Source organism: Phyllobates terribilis, unplaced genomic scaffold, assembly GCF_046119375.1.
Source record: "Phyllobates terribilis strain yellow unplaced genomic scaffold, ASM4611937v1 Scaffold_5__5_contigs__length_657084704, whole genome shotgun sequence".
Taxonomy (NCBI): Eukaryota; Metazoa; Chordata; class Amphibia; order Anura; family Dendrobatidae; genus Phyllobates; species Phyllobates terribilis.
The window spans coordinates 22,217,960-22,231,454 of NW_027362765.1; the positions used below are offsets into that span (position 1 = coordinate 22,217,960).

Genomic DNA, 13,495 nt, shown 5'->3' on the forward strand with positions numbered 1-13,495 from the left:
ATATTCATGGCACCCTTCCTGGGCTATTAATATCATCCCCCAGCTGTCTGCCTAGCCTTTGCTAGCCATTAAAATATGGGGGACCCCACGTAATTTTTTGGGGGGGGTCCCCCACTTTAATAGCTGGTAAAACCTAAGTATTCAGCTGGGGGCTGATATTAGTAGCATGGGAAGCTCGGTGGGTATTGCCCCCTTCCCAGGCTTCAAACATCTGCCCCAGCCGTCTGCTTAACCTCCGCTAGAGACTAAAATTACGGGGAACCCTAAGCCAATTTTTTTTTTAATAAATCCTTTATTTTAACACTAAATAACAAGTACAGTAACCAACACTGTCACTGTACTTCTTATATATGTCACTGACATGTTTCTATCTATCTAATCTATGTGTGATGCTCTATTCTTTCTGTTCTACATTGTTGGGTACCGGTGTATGCCGCTGCTGAATTGCCGGCTTTTCATGTTTCACTGTGAGCACTGTTCCCATCGATTTGGGCAATCACTGTAATGCCACAACCACCATGGCTGTGACATTACAGTGAGTGGCAGACAATCCCTGCATGATTGGTGCTCTAAATAGCGCCAAACATGCAGGATGGGGACCCGAGCTCCCGCCCGAGCATCGCGCAAGTACTCAGCGAGCTCCGAGCATCTCGAGTACTGAGATGCTCGGGCGAGTACTGAGCAGTGGCGAGCATACTCGCTCATCACTACTAAAGATGTCACATTTCCATTGTATTTTAGGCCAAAACATATATATATATTCATGAAAAAATGACCAAGTATGCAATGGACCAGGCAACTGTTAGGTGGATTCATAACTGGCTTAGTGATCGGACTCAAAGGGTGGTTGTAAATGGCTTCACATCCAGCTGGATGAATGTCTCAAGTGGGGTACCACAGGGCTCCGTCCTGGGACCTGTATTGTTCAACATCTTTATCAATGATTTAGATGAAGGAATTGAGGGTAAACTGATTAAATTTGCTGATGACACAAAGCTAGGAGGGATAGCTAATACTAGAGAAGAGAGAGAGAGGATTCAAAAAGACCTAAATAAACTGGAGCAGTGGGCAGCAACCAACAGTATGGTTTTTAACAGGGAAAAATGCAAAGTACTACATCTGGGCAATAAAAATGAAAAAAGCATATACAGAATGGGAGGAATAGAGCTAAGCAACAGTACATGTGAAAAAGACTTAGGTATACTAATAGATCATAGACTGAACATGAGTCAACAGTGTGATGCAGCAGCAAAAAAGGCAAATACAATTCTGGGATGTATTAACAGAAGCATACAGTCTAGATCACGTGAAGTCATTATCGGTCTTTACTCCTCTTTGGTCAGACCTCATCTGGAATACTGTGTACAGTTTTGGGCACCACATTTTAAAAAAGACATAGACAAACTGGAGCAAGTTCAGAGAAGAGCGACCAGAATGGTGACTGGTCTGCAAACCATGTCCTATGAGGAGCGGTTGCAGGATTTGGGAATGTTTAGCTTGCAAAAAAGAAGACTGAGAGGAGACTTAATAGCTGTCTACAAATATGTCAAGGGCTGTCACATTGTAGAAGGATCATCTTTATTCTCATTTGCACAAGGAAAGACTAGAAGCAATGGGATGAAACTAAATGGGAGGAGACACATATTAGATATTAGAAAAAACTTTTTGACAGTTAGGGTGATTAATGAGTGGAACAGGCTGCCACGAGAGGTGGTGAGTTCCCCTTCAATGGACGTCTTCAAACAGAGGCTGGACAGACATCTGTCTGAGATGATCTAGTGAATCCTGCTTTGAGCAGGGGGTTGGACCAGATGACCCAGGAGGTCCCTTCCAACTCTACCATTCTATGATTCTATGATTCTATGTTTTACATTTTAAAAATTACAAAAAGGAAAATGGGCAGATGCAAAAGTTTGGGCATCCTGCATGGTTAGTACCTAGTAGCGCCCCCTTTTGAAAGTATCACAGCTTGTGAACGCTTTTTGTAGCCAAACAAGAGTCTTTCAATTCGTGTTTGAGGGATTTTAATCCATTCTTTCTTGGAAATTTTTCTGCGTCCAAAATGCTACTATTCCTGATCGTGGGCACATATCCTAATTAGTGTTGAGCGAGTATGTTCTGTCCGAGTATGCTCGGGCCAAGCTCCGAGTATTTACAGCTGCTCGGTGATATGGTTGAATCGCTCCCGTGTGCATGATTTGCGACTGTTTGACAGTTTTATTACATGTGAGGAATTTGTAAGAAATAGACATTCCTCACATGTAATAAAGCTGTCAAACAGTTCACACGGGAGCGATTCAACCATATCACCGAGCAGCTATAAATACTCAGAGCTCTGCCCGAGCATACTCGGCGAAAGGGTTAATAGAACATACTCACTCAACACTAATCCTAATGCTTTTTTTGATGTCTACTATTAGGTTGTGATCTGTTTTGCATCACGGTTTTGGTTTACAAGCAGATATTGCTGCATATATTGAAATTTCATATGGAGATTTTTATATATAAATATCATAAATTATCAGTATAAATTTGTAGTGAAATTATTAAAAACAAATAAAATTGTTTTTATTCTTGGCAGATGACTGTATCAGGAGCTCAGAGGGACATCAGACATGTTTAGATCGTAAAGCAGATGATCGTGGAATCACAAAAGACACATGTGAAGAGCATGTCATGATTCAAAATTTAGCCCTGCACGGGAAAGATCTATCATTTGATCCTTTTCAACAGGTCCTTTCTTCTGATTCATCGCAGAATATCAAGAAAACTAAACATCACAGAAAAGATGTAAATCAAAGCGGTCACACAGGAGAAAAGCCATTTTCATGTTCAGAATGTGGGAAATGTTTTAACTGGAAATCAAAACTTATTACGCATAAGAGAAGACACACAGGGGAGAAGCCATTTTCTTGTGAAGAATGTGGGAAATGTTTTAAAGAGAAATCAGATCTTTTTAGACATAAGAGAACTCACACAGGTGCAAAGCCATTTTCATGTTCAGAATGTGGGAAATATTTTAGCCAGAGATCAGCTCTTGTTAAACATAAGAAAAGTCACACAGGGGTGAAGCCATTTTCATGTTCAGAATGTGGAGCACTTTTTACTGCTAAATCATCTCTCATTAATCATCAAAATATCCACACAGGAGCAAAGCCATATTCATGTTCAGAATGTGGTAAACATTATAATAATAAAACAAGTCTTGTTAGACATCAATGGGTTCACACAGGGGTGAAGCCATTCTCTTGTTCAGAATGTGGGAATCTTTTTACTGATAAATCATCTCTTGTTAATCATCGAAATATTCACACAGGAGCAAAGCCATATTCATGTTCAGAATGTGGGAAACATTACAATAATAAATCAAATCTTGTTAGACATCAGTGGGTTCACACAGGGGTGAAGCCATTTTCATGTTCAGAATGTGGGACATTTTTTACTGATAAATCATCTCTTCTTCAACATCAAGATATTCACACAGGAGCGAAGCCATTTTCTTGTTTAGAATGTGGAAAATGTTTTAACCGGAAATCAAATCTTACTAAACATAAGAAAAGTCACACAGGGGAGAAGCCATTTTCTTGCTCAGAATGTGGGAAATGTTTCATCGAAAAATCTGATCTTTTTAGACATCAGAGAATTCACACAGGGGAGAAGCCATTTTCATGTTCAGAATGTGGGAAATGTTTTAGCCAGAAATCGTGTCTTGTTGCACATCAGAGAATTCACACAGAAGCAAAGCCATATTCATGTTCATAACATGAATTATAATGATAAATTAAATCTTGAAAATGTTGTCAGGTTCACACAGTGTGATACCATTTTCATGTATAGAATGTGGGCCATGTTTTACTGTTAAGTCATCTCGTTTCACATCAAAATATTCATACAAAGGTGAAGACATTTTATTGTTCAGAATGTGGAAATTTTTTTTAACCGGAATCAAATGTAATTAATTATCAAAGAACTCACACAGGGGAGAAACTAATTTTATGTTCAGAATGTGGAACCGTTTTAGCATGAATTTATATCTTTTAGATATTAAAGAATTCACAAATAATGAAACAATTTTCATGCCCAGAAACTGGAAAATCTTTTACCAAGAATTCAAGTCTTGGTAACCATCAAATAAGTCGAAAAGAGCAGAAGTCACTTGACTACTGCAACCTCCTGCTCTGTGGCTTCCCTTCTAACACTCTTGCACCCTTCCAATCTATCCTAAACTCTGCTGCCCGACTAATTCATCTGTTCTCCCTCTATTCCCAGGCCTCTCCTCACGGTCAATTCTTTCACTGACTCCCCATTATGCAGAGACTCCAGTTCAAAACTCTAACCATGGCATACAAAGCTATCCACAACCTGTTTCCTCCAGACATCTGTGACCTGTATTTACCTACACGCAGTCTCCGATCCTCACAAGATCTCCTTATCTACTCCCCTCTCCTCTTCCCATAATCGCATACAAGATTTCTCCTGTGCATCCCCCCTACTCTGGAACTCTCTATCTCAACATATCAGTCTCTCGCCTACTGTGAAAACCTTCCAAAGGAATCTGAAGATCTACCACTCCACCATACCGCTGCACGACCAGCTCTACCCTCACCTACTGTATCCTCACCCATCCCTTGTAGACTGTGAGCCCTCGCGGGCAATGTCCTCTCTCCTCCTGTTCCAGTCGGTGACTTGTATTGTTCAAGATTATTGTACTTGTTTTTTATTATGTATACCCCTTTTCACATGTAAAGCGCCATGGAATAAATGGCGTTATAATAATAAATAATAATAATATAAACCATATGTGGAAAGAGTTTCAAGAAACCATTTTATGTCCTGAATGTTTGAAATGCTTTACCCACAAATCACATCTTCTTAAACATCAAAGGCCTTTTTCTTAAAAAAAATCTTGTTTTACTTACAAATAATAAAAGATACAACTGTTAGTCAAAATAATGTCACATGTCATTGAAGAAATACCGAAAGCAATTTAGAACTCTAGATGTTCGTTAAGAACTTACAAATATACAGTGCTGTGAAAAAGTATTTGCCCTTTACCAATTTCTTCTACTTTCATTAATTTATGTTTCAGTTCATCCAACTTATTCTAATATATTTAACTTACTTGGCCTTTTTAAATGACGGGAAGTCAAAACAATTGAATTCTGATCCTACATAGAAAAAAACCTCTCTCGTATATTATTATCAAAGCAATATTTATTGTAACAGCTGTAAAGACTACACAGTACAAAAATTCTTAGTAATTAAGAAATGACAGATTAAAAATCACAGACAAAAACTCTTGTTTCCCCGAAAATTATCCCTGGCATGGTTTTACAGGATTTTGGAGAATGCTTGAAATATAAGCCATACTCCAAAAATAAGCCCTAGTTAAAGTCGGGGTCAGCGTGAGGGGGATAATTTGGGCAATTGCCCAGGGCCCACACTCTCTTAGGGGCCCCCAGTATTTCTATCCAGAGCTTAAGACTGCTTAACGATCTTCAGTGACATCACAGTCAAGGATAGGCCGGAGTACAGCCGCACCCCCCCCCCCCGCAGGCTTGGACGGAGGCCTGCATGACAATGGGTTGGAGGGAGTGACTAGGGCTTAATGGTAATGGGGAGTGGTTTAATGGGTTTTTCTTAAGAACTAGTTAGGGGAGGGGTTACACAGATTCCCACTCACAGGGGTAGTGTTTTGTCCCCCCATACTGATACTGTCCTGTGAATACCTTATGGCGTCCACAGCACAGCTCTTGGAAGCCCTGAGGAGTCGCACCCGGTGGGATGGCTTGAGGAGCAGGTAGCGGCGGTCATCGGAGGCGGAGCGGGGACGGTGCCTGTGACTGCACGGCCGGAGCGGCGTTCCTGTCTGGTACGGCCTCCTGTCAGACACTGCGCAGGAGCCCCTTCGGGCCAGCTGCCGGGCAGGAAGCGCAGCAGCAGGCCTCGGTCTAGGAGAAATCCGCTCGCCGGCACGTGTCATGCGGCGGTTAGTAGGCCGCAGCCCGAATCAGGGGCGGGGTCTGCATGCGCCAGGGCTGATGGTACCAGTGACATCACGGGGGGTCGCCACGGCGATGCTCCTGTCAGGCGGCCCGCCTCCTTAGACACTGAAGACAGCAGGATCATCCAGGATGGGCAGCAGGCAGCAATTGGGTGGTGATAACAGACAAGTGTTATTACCAGCCCTCACAGGCAGTCTGTGGGCTGCTTTAAATTCAGGACCAGACACGTGGGCCACTAGCACACAGACCTTACAGACAGGGGTCAGAGCAGGCAGGGGGCTGGGTGACAATGATGTCACATACACAACCCTCTGGTCCTTTTTCAACATCAGTGCATGCCAATGACTTTCGGCCTTACAGGGCTGCGTCGGCGGGATCCATTGCATCGGCGGTGTTTGGGCCACAAGAGGCGGAGGACCCATCTCGAAGAATCGGAAGACGAGACGGACGGCTGGATTCAGGAATGTCGGCTGGGGGGACCACAGTTCCTCCGCAGCCTGGTGAGTTGTGTTCTATGTCTTGTTCGTTACCCCAGAATTTTCTTTCCCCAGGTTTAAGTGTTAATCAGGGGTCGGTGGCTGGGGGTACACATCAGGGACAGGCGGGAGTGGTTGGCAAAGGGGTGAGTGAAGTATTAGCAAATGTGAGGGAGTTATTGTCGCGTCTGGAAAGGGGTAGCGCCGCTTAGGGCCATTTAGCTGCATGGGTGAGCCCGCAATTGGGCGGGCTGAGCAGTGTGGGTAATAGACTTGGGGGTGGGAGTCAATTGCCCGAACCCATTTCGCTATTGGTGCAGACAGAGAAAGAAAAGGAGTGTAGGATTCATTTGGACGATAGGGCTCATGGGGACGTTTGTGTGTTTTGAAGGTCCGCTAGGGGCACACCTTAAGAAAGAGATGAAGGAAAAAATTTGGAAAGACGAATACGTAGAAATTTTTTCTCTGCAGCCTCTGGTGAAATTTAACCTGGATAGAAGTAAAAAGGATGATAGTAGGAAGGAGGACGAAGAAAAGAAAAGGTGGCGTTTAATCCCATAGACTTTTACTAATTGGCTGCAAGCATTCGCCATCTTGGCGAGCGTGATAGGTGAGAAAGCACCGGAGAATTCCTCTCCCTTGTTTTACTATATGGACGCTATTGGGGAGGCCCATAGGACTTACGGGGGACAGACATGGCTTCGGTATGACGAGCAGTTTTGTCAGAGGAAAGCTATTCGTCCTGCCATAAAGTGGGATCAGAAGGACATTGGCCTTTGGTTACGGGTGATGGCTCCTTCTAGACTGGGGCATTCCTTTCATGGAGGGGCCGGTTTCGCTGGCCATTCTGTTGGTCAATCTAGTACGCAGGGGAGTGGAAGCACATTCGGGCAGTCAGGAATTCAAAAACTGGGCTTATGCTGGCAGTTCAATGACAACCAGTGTAAATTTGGGGCCAACTGTAGGTTTAAGCATCTTTGCTCGCACTGCAATGGCTCATCACATGGCGCTTGCAGGTGTTCAAAGAGAAAGCCAAGCCAGGGGCCAACAATTCTCAAGTGGGAGACACCGGTGAACCTAACCGTGATGCGCCCTTATCTAAATAGGTTTCCTGATAGGGAAAAAGCAGCAGTGTTATTATCAGGTTTTGCTGACGGTTTTAAAATTCCTCTACCTCCGGTCGATATTCCCCGGGTGCTGAAAAATCTTAAATCAGCAGACCAGTATGCGGAGGTGGTTTCTGTAAAGTTACAAAAAGAGGTGGCTTTGGGGCATATGGCTGGTCCTTTTGCCGATCCTCCTTTTTGAAATTTGGTAGTATCTCCATTGGGGGTAGTACCCAAAAAGGAGCCTAATAAGTTTAGGCTCATTCACCATCTCTCTTATCCGCGGGGAAGGCCAGTTAATGACGGGATTGTTCCGGAACTGTGTTCAGGGAGTGTTTAAAGTCATTGGGTTAGATTCATCCCATTTTGGGTCACACTCTTTTCAGATTGGAGCAGCAACGGAAGTGGCTGAGGGTGGTCTTAATAGAGAAACTATTCAGTGCATTGGGCGGTGGGAGTCGAGACATTATCGGAGTTATATCAGACCTCAGGCTCGGCAGGTAAACTGCCTCTTTAATGTTGGATTTTATGGCTGCTGGTAGTTTATGGCAAGTGGTTTTCAAGTTTGTTTGTGTTTATTCTGCAGGTTCCAATCCCGTGTTGGTATGGATTCTGGGACACTCCTACGTGCACTGGGGAGCACTGAGGGCGGATATAAGGCCTGCAGGAAGGCAGCTCAGTTTTGACAGAGAAAAAGCGGCGGTGATCAGGTGGTTGGGCTTTAGAGGCATGAGTTGGTGTAGAGTGCTGCGTACATCACAGTGCGCGTTTAGATAGGTCACCTGACGTTTTGGTTTTACACGTGGGTGGGAACGACCTGGGTTTGCGCCTTTTCAGAGAGCTGATAAAGGATATTAAACATGATTTGTTGCAATTGTGGATGGCATTTCCAGGTTTGTTTATTGTTTGGTCGGAGATTGTCCCTCGGAGAAGTTGGTGTAGGGCTAGGTCAGTTGAGAAAATCAATAAGGCTAGGATAAAAGTTAATAGGGCAGTCTCTAGTTTTGTTACTAGGAATGGGGGGATTGCTGTGCGGCATTTTGAGTTGGAAAAAGGAGAGGGTGAATTTTGATTGGCTGATGGCGTGCATTTAAATGCTGTGGGCATCGACGTGGGCTTTGGGGTTACAAGAAGGCATTGAGTGGGCCATAGCTTTTCGTTCGGGGAGGGTCTCGGGCATTTGAGATATTCAAAGTGCCCTCATTGTGGCGGTTGGGGGTCCTTGAAGTTGGATTTAAATTAGTATGGGGTGTCCATTAGGGTATGGATTCCTTAATTGGTAAACGTTGGTTGCTGATCTGGTTTTGGGGGTCTCACGGCAGGTAATGTCGGAGCCCGGGAAGTGGAAGTAAATAATGGAACCGTTTTGGGTTACGGTGCTCTCGAGCCAGTGGGGTAACGGCTGGGGGCAAGTTGGTTTTAATTGTTGGTTTTATGTTAATCACCAGATCTTTGGAGCTTCAAGGACCCTCCTACCATTGAGTGTTAATTTGGATTTATAAATTTTGTTTAAATAAAGGCTGCTGTGGCCAGAATTCCCCAAAATAATATAGTGTCTGAGTCTTATTTTATTTTAGGAGGGGAATTACAAAGAGGGGAGGGTACAAAATTTGGATGGTTCGGATAAACGGATCATCGACAATACCAGTGTCATGTGACCATGATGTCACCAAAGATCCATTAACTACGGGAGTCTAGAGGAACTGAAGAGGAGACAGGCTATGTACTGTGTGTGTGTGTGTATATATACATGCATATATATACAGTCATGGCCGAATGAGTCACCTTCTCCCCTTTTTATCTGGTTTTAGGTATGATTTTCATATTCCCCACACTTATTACTTACTAAAAGTGAGTTTGAACGAGCATCACATATTTAAAACAAAGTTGTTTACCACAATTTTGGAAAGGCACCAAGAATTTTGGCCGGCCCTTTTGTGGGGTTTTGTTTGGAATTATGTTCAATTTGCCTTTTTTTCTAATTTTTTTTGTGTTGCTCCAATATACACAAAATAAATAAACGTGTATAAGAAAACATGTGTAATTGCAATAATTTTCTGGGTGAAATACTTCATTTTCTGGAACAATTTCAAGGGTGCCAACACTTTCGGCCATGACTGTACATGTATGTGCAGTGTGTGTGTGTGTGTGATGACATGATTATATTTCAATAAATGTGGATTGCTGTTCATAGAAAAATAAATAAGACATCCCCTGAAAATAAGCCCTAACCCATCTCTTGAAGCAAAAAATAACCCGGTCTTATTTTCAGGGAAACATTTTTTCACTATCATTTATGGGGCTTTATTTAGCAAACTTGTTCTGGTTTATGCTCACTTAAACTATTATTCAATACTATATTGAGTACTATAGGACATTATGTCACTGGGTCTGTACTCAGTAGCAAAGTAACTGCTCCCTAATCCAAATAAATTTGTGTTAACATGCAATGAGTTTTTGACTCTTCTTTGCAGAACTGTGTTATTGGAGGATTTGAGCACGAACTGAGGTCGCGACAGCATCTTGTTGAGATTCAAGTGAGGGCTTTGACTTGACCACTCCAACAACTTAATGCTTCTCTTGAGCCATTCAGAGGTGGACTTGTTTGTGCCATTTTGTCAAAGAGATCAGAATTCAATTCCATCAGTTTTTACAAGTAAGCCAGGTCCTGTAGAAGCAGAAATGGACCAACTCCATCACACTATTACCGTGTTAGTTTCTTGGTATGGTGTTTTATGGTTGAACGTAGTGCTAGCTTTAATGGGATCTATGACTTCAAGGACTTCATGTTTATCAGTTCACAGAATATTATAACAACAGTCTTGGGTGTCATCCTTTTTTTTTTTTTTTTGACAAATGGAACAAGACTTTCTTTTTTTGATCAGCACTGGTTTGTACCTTCTATTCTCTTATAATTGCAATTTTTTGCCCAGAATCTTTGCAATTGTGGAATCGTGTTCATTGACCTTAACTGAGGCAAACGACGTCTTGATGTCTTTAGATGCTCATCTGTTGTTTCTTGTGAACTTTTGCATACATCATTGGTGTGCTTTTAGCAAAATTTTGATAGGCCGGACACTCCTGGAAATTACTGTTCCAAGTGTTTTTCATTTGTGAATAACTACTCAAACTGTAATTTGCTAGAGTCCTGAAGCCTTTGGCTTTGTTTGGAATCTGTATTTGAATCTCTTTAGAACATAGCATCATGTCCTGAGACCTTTCAGTCTGCTTCCCATATCCAGACAGCTTCTATTTACAGGTGCATCTCACTAATTTAGAATATCATCAAAAAGTTAATTTATTTCAGTTCTTCAATACAAAAAGTGAAACTCATATATTCTATAGAGTCATTACAGACAGAGATCTATTTCAAGTGTTTATTTCAGTTAATGTTGATGATTATGGCTTACAGCCAATGACAACACAAAAGTCATTATCTCAGTAAATTAGAATACTTTATAACAACAGCTTGAAAAATGTTTTTAAAATCCAAAATGTTGGCCTACTGAAATGTATGTTCAGTAAAAGCACTCAATACTTGGTCGTGGCTCCTTTTGCATCAATTACTGCATCAATGCGGCGTGGCATGGTGGCGATCAGCCTGTGGCACTGCTGAGGTGTTATGGAAGCCCAGGTTGCTTTGATAACAGCCTTCAGCTCGTCTGCATTGTTGGGTCTGGTGTCTCTCATCTTCCTCTTGACATAGATTTTCTATGGGGTTAAGGTCAGGTGAGTTTGCTGGCCAATCCAGCACAGTGATACTGTTGTTTTTAAACCATGTATTGGTACTTTTGACAGTGTGGACAGGTGCCAAGTCCTGATGGAGAATGAAATTTCCATCTCCAAAAAGCTTGTCGGCAGAGGGAAGCATGAAGTGCTCTATAATTTCCTGGTAGACGGCTGCGCTGACTTTGGTCTTGATAAAACACAGTGGACCTACACCAGCAGATGACATGGCTCCCCAAACCATCACTGATTGTGGAAACTTCACACTAGACCTCAAGCAGCTTGGATTGTGGCCTCTCCACTCTTCCTCCAGACTCTGGGACCTTGATTTCCAAATTAAAATTGGAACTCTGGGACTTTGTGGAGTGTGTCAATGACTGCCTTCTGGACATCTGTCAAGTCAGCAGTCTTCCACATGATTGTGGAGCCTACTGAAACAGAATAAGGGACCTTTTTTAAAAAGCTTAGGAAGACTTTGCAGGTGTTTTTTGTTAATTATTTTACTTTAGTGAGATAATGAGTTTTGTGTTTTCATTGGCTGTAAGCCATAATCATCAACATTAACAGAAATACACACTTGAAATAGATCACTCTGTTTGTAACGACTCTATATAATATATGAGTTTCACTTTTTGTATTGAAGAACTGAAATCAATTAACTTTTTGATGATATTCTAATTTAGTGAGATGTACCTGTATATAATGCAGTGACTGCTGATGGAGCATGGGAAAGCTTTTCTGATGGAGGAGCTGATGAACTGGTCTTCTGGTCAGATGCTGCTCCATCAGCAGTCATTTTATATCTAATAAGAGGACGCTGTGACTGACAAAAATAACAAGAATACAATATGTAAGTGACAGCACTGTACATAACAGCAGAGGAAGCTATATAATAAGATTATGGCACCATATATAACTAGACAGGATGGTACTTAATAAGGGACAATGTTATGCATAATAAAAGAGGAAACTATGTAACTAATGATGGCGCTATACATAATAAGTGAGTACACTATATACTAAGGGACTGTGCTATACCTAATAAGGCTACATTCCTGTATCCGTGTGTAGTGTTGGTGTGCTGCCCGCTTTTATAGACGAATTGAGCATGTCCTATTCTGATCCTCAAAATCGGATCACAACAAGACATTCTCTGACCCTTACAGATCTCATTCTCAGATCTGTGATATTCACGGATGTGTGAATGGTTTTATATAGCTCTACGAGTCTGTGTACCTTCTAATAAAATAATCTGGCAGTTCACTGACATTGCACACAAATGTGAGAATACAGCCTAAGGGATTTTACAGATAACATTATCATTCCAAGTCACACAGTGCAGATACAGAATAATATTTACATCCAGGAAGCTGACGTCTCGTCTTAGTAGAGTCGGTTTCTGCTGCTTTTTCTCCATTTGATCAGACCTTTGAGTCGACATTTCCCAGCCACGAGTTGTCTTGTCAAGATGATCACCGCAGCCCTAAAAATAACAAGGTCACTTATATTGTATACATACATGTGTCTCCCCTGCACTGTGCCCCTGAATACAGATTTGTGCCCCACCATGCACCAATCAAAATATATCCATCATTGTCCTTTTCCCCACCTCCATCATTGTTCTCCTCCACCTCCATCATTGTCCTCTCCCCACCTTCATAATTGTTCTCCCCCACCTCCATTATTGTTCTCTCCCCCACCTCCATCAATGTCATCTCCTCCACCTCCATCATTGTTCTCCCCACCTCCATCATTGTCATCTCCCTCACCTCCATCATTGTCCTTTCTCCCACATCCATCGTCATCTCCCTCACCTTCATCATTGTCATCTCCCCCACCTCCATCATTGCTCTTCCCCATCCCCATCATTGTCATCTCCCCCACTCACCTCTCTGTCCGTTCCCCCACAGCTTCGTCATTGCCGGCAACTTTCTCTCTGACACAGGCGCGTTGCATGCTGACATCATCAAGCCGCGCATGCCTGTGTCGGGGAGAAAGCGCCAGGTAGGAAGCAGAAGATGGATTCCCTCAGCTTCACTGCCATTTTCTCCTGTAGGCAGCAGAGCTGCTGAGACCACCGCACATGATGAGGACAATCTGGCCATGCATCCCCCCGGAGCCTCAGGCTCCAAGATGCAGGCCAACTTGCCCTCAGTATTAGCCACCCTGCAAGGGCCCCCCT

General features: G+C 42.7%; 2 protein-coding genes across 4 annotated transcripts in view; both read left to right on the plus strand.

The window, feature by feature from the left end:
- The window catches only part of LOC141270535 (uncharacterized), a 176,368-nt gene extending 171,568 nt beyond the window's left edge, over positions 1-4,800 (plus strand). For all 3 annotated transcript variants that reach the window (XM_073680583.1, XM_073680581.1, XM_073680582.1), the window contains exon 7: positions 2,582-4,800. In XM_073680583.1, the coding sequence (XP_073536684.1) occupies positions 2,582-3,762 (1,181 nt within the window). In that variant the 3' untranslated portion in view covers positions 3,763-4,800. The remainder of the gene's footprint in view (positions 1-2,581) is intronic.
- The window catches only part of LOC141270519 (uncharacterized), a 248,884-nt gene that overhangs the window by 171,568 nt on the left and 63,821 nt on the right, over positions 1-13,495 (plus strand). The window lies entirely within an intron of this gene.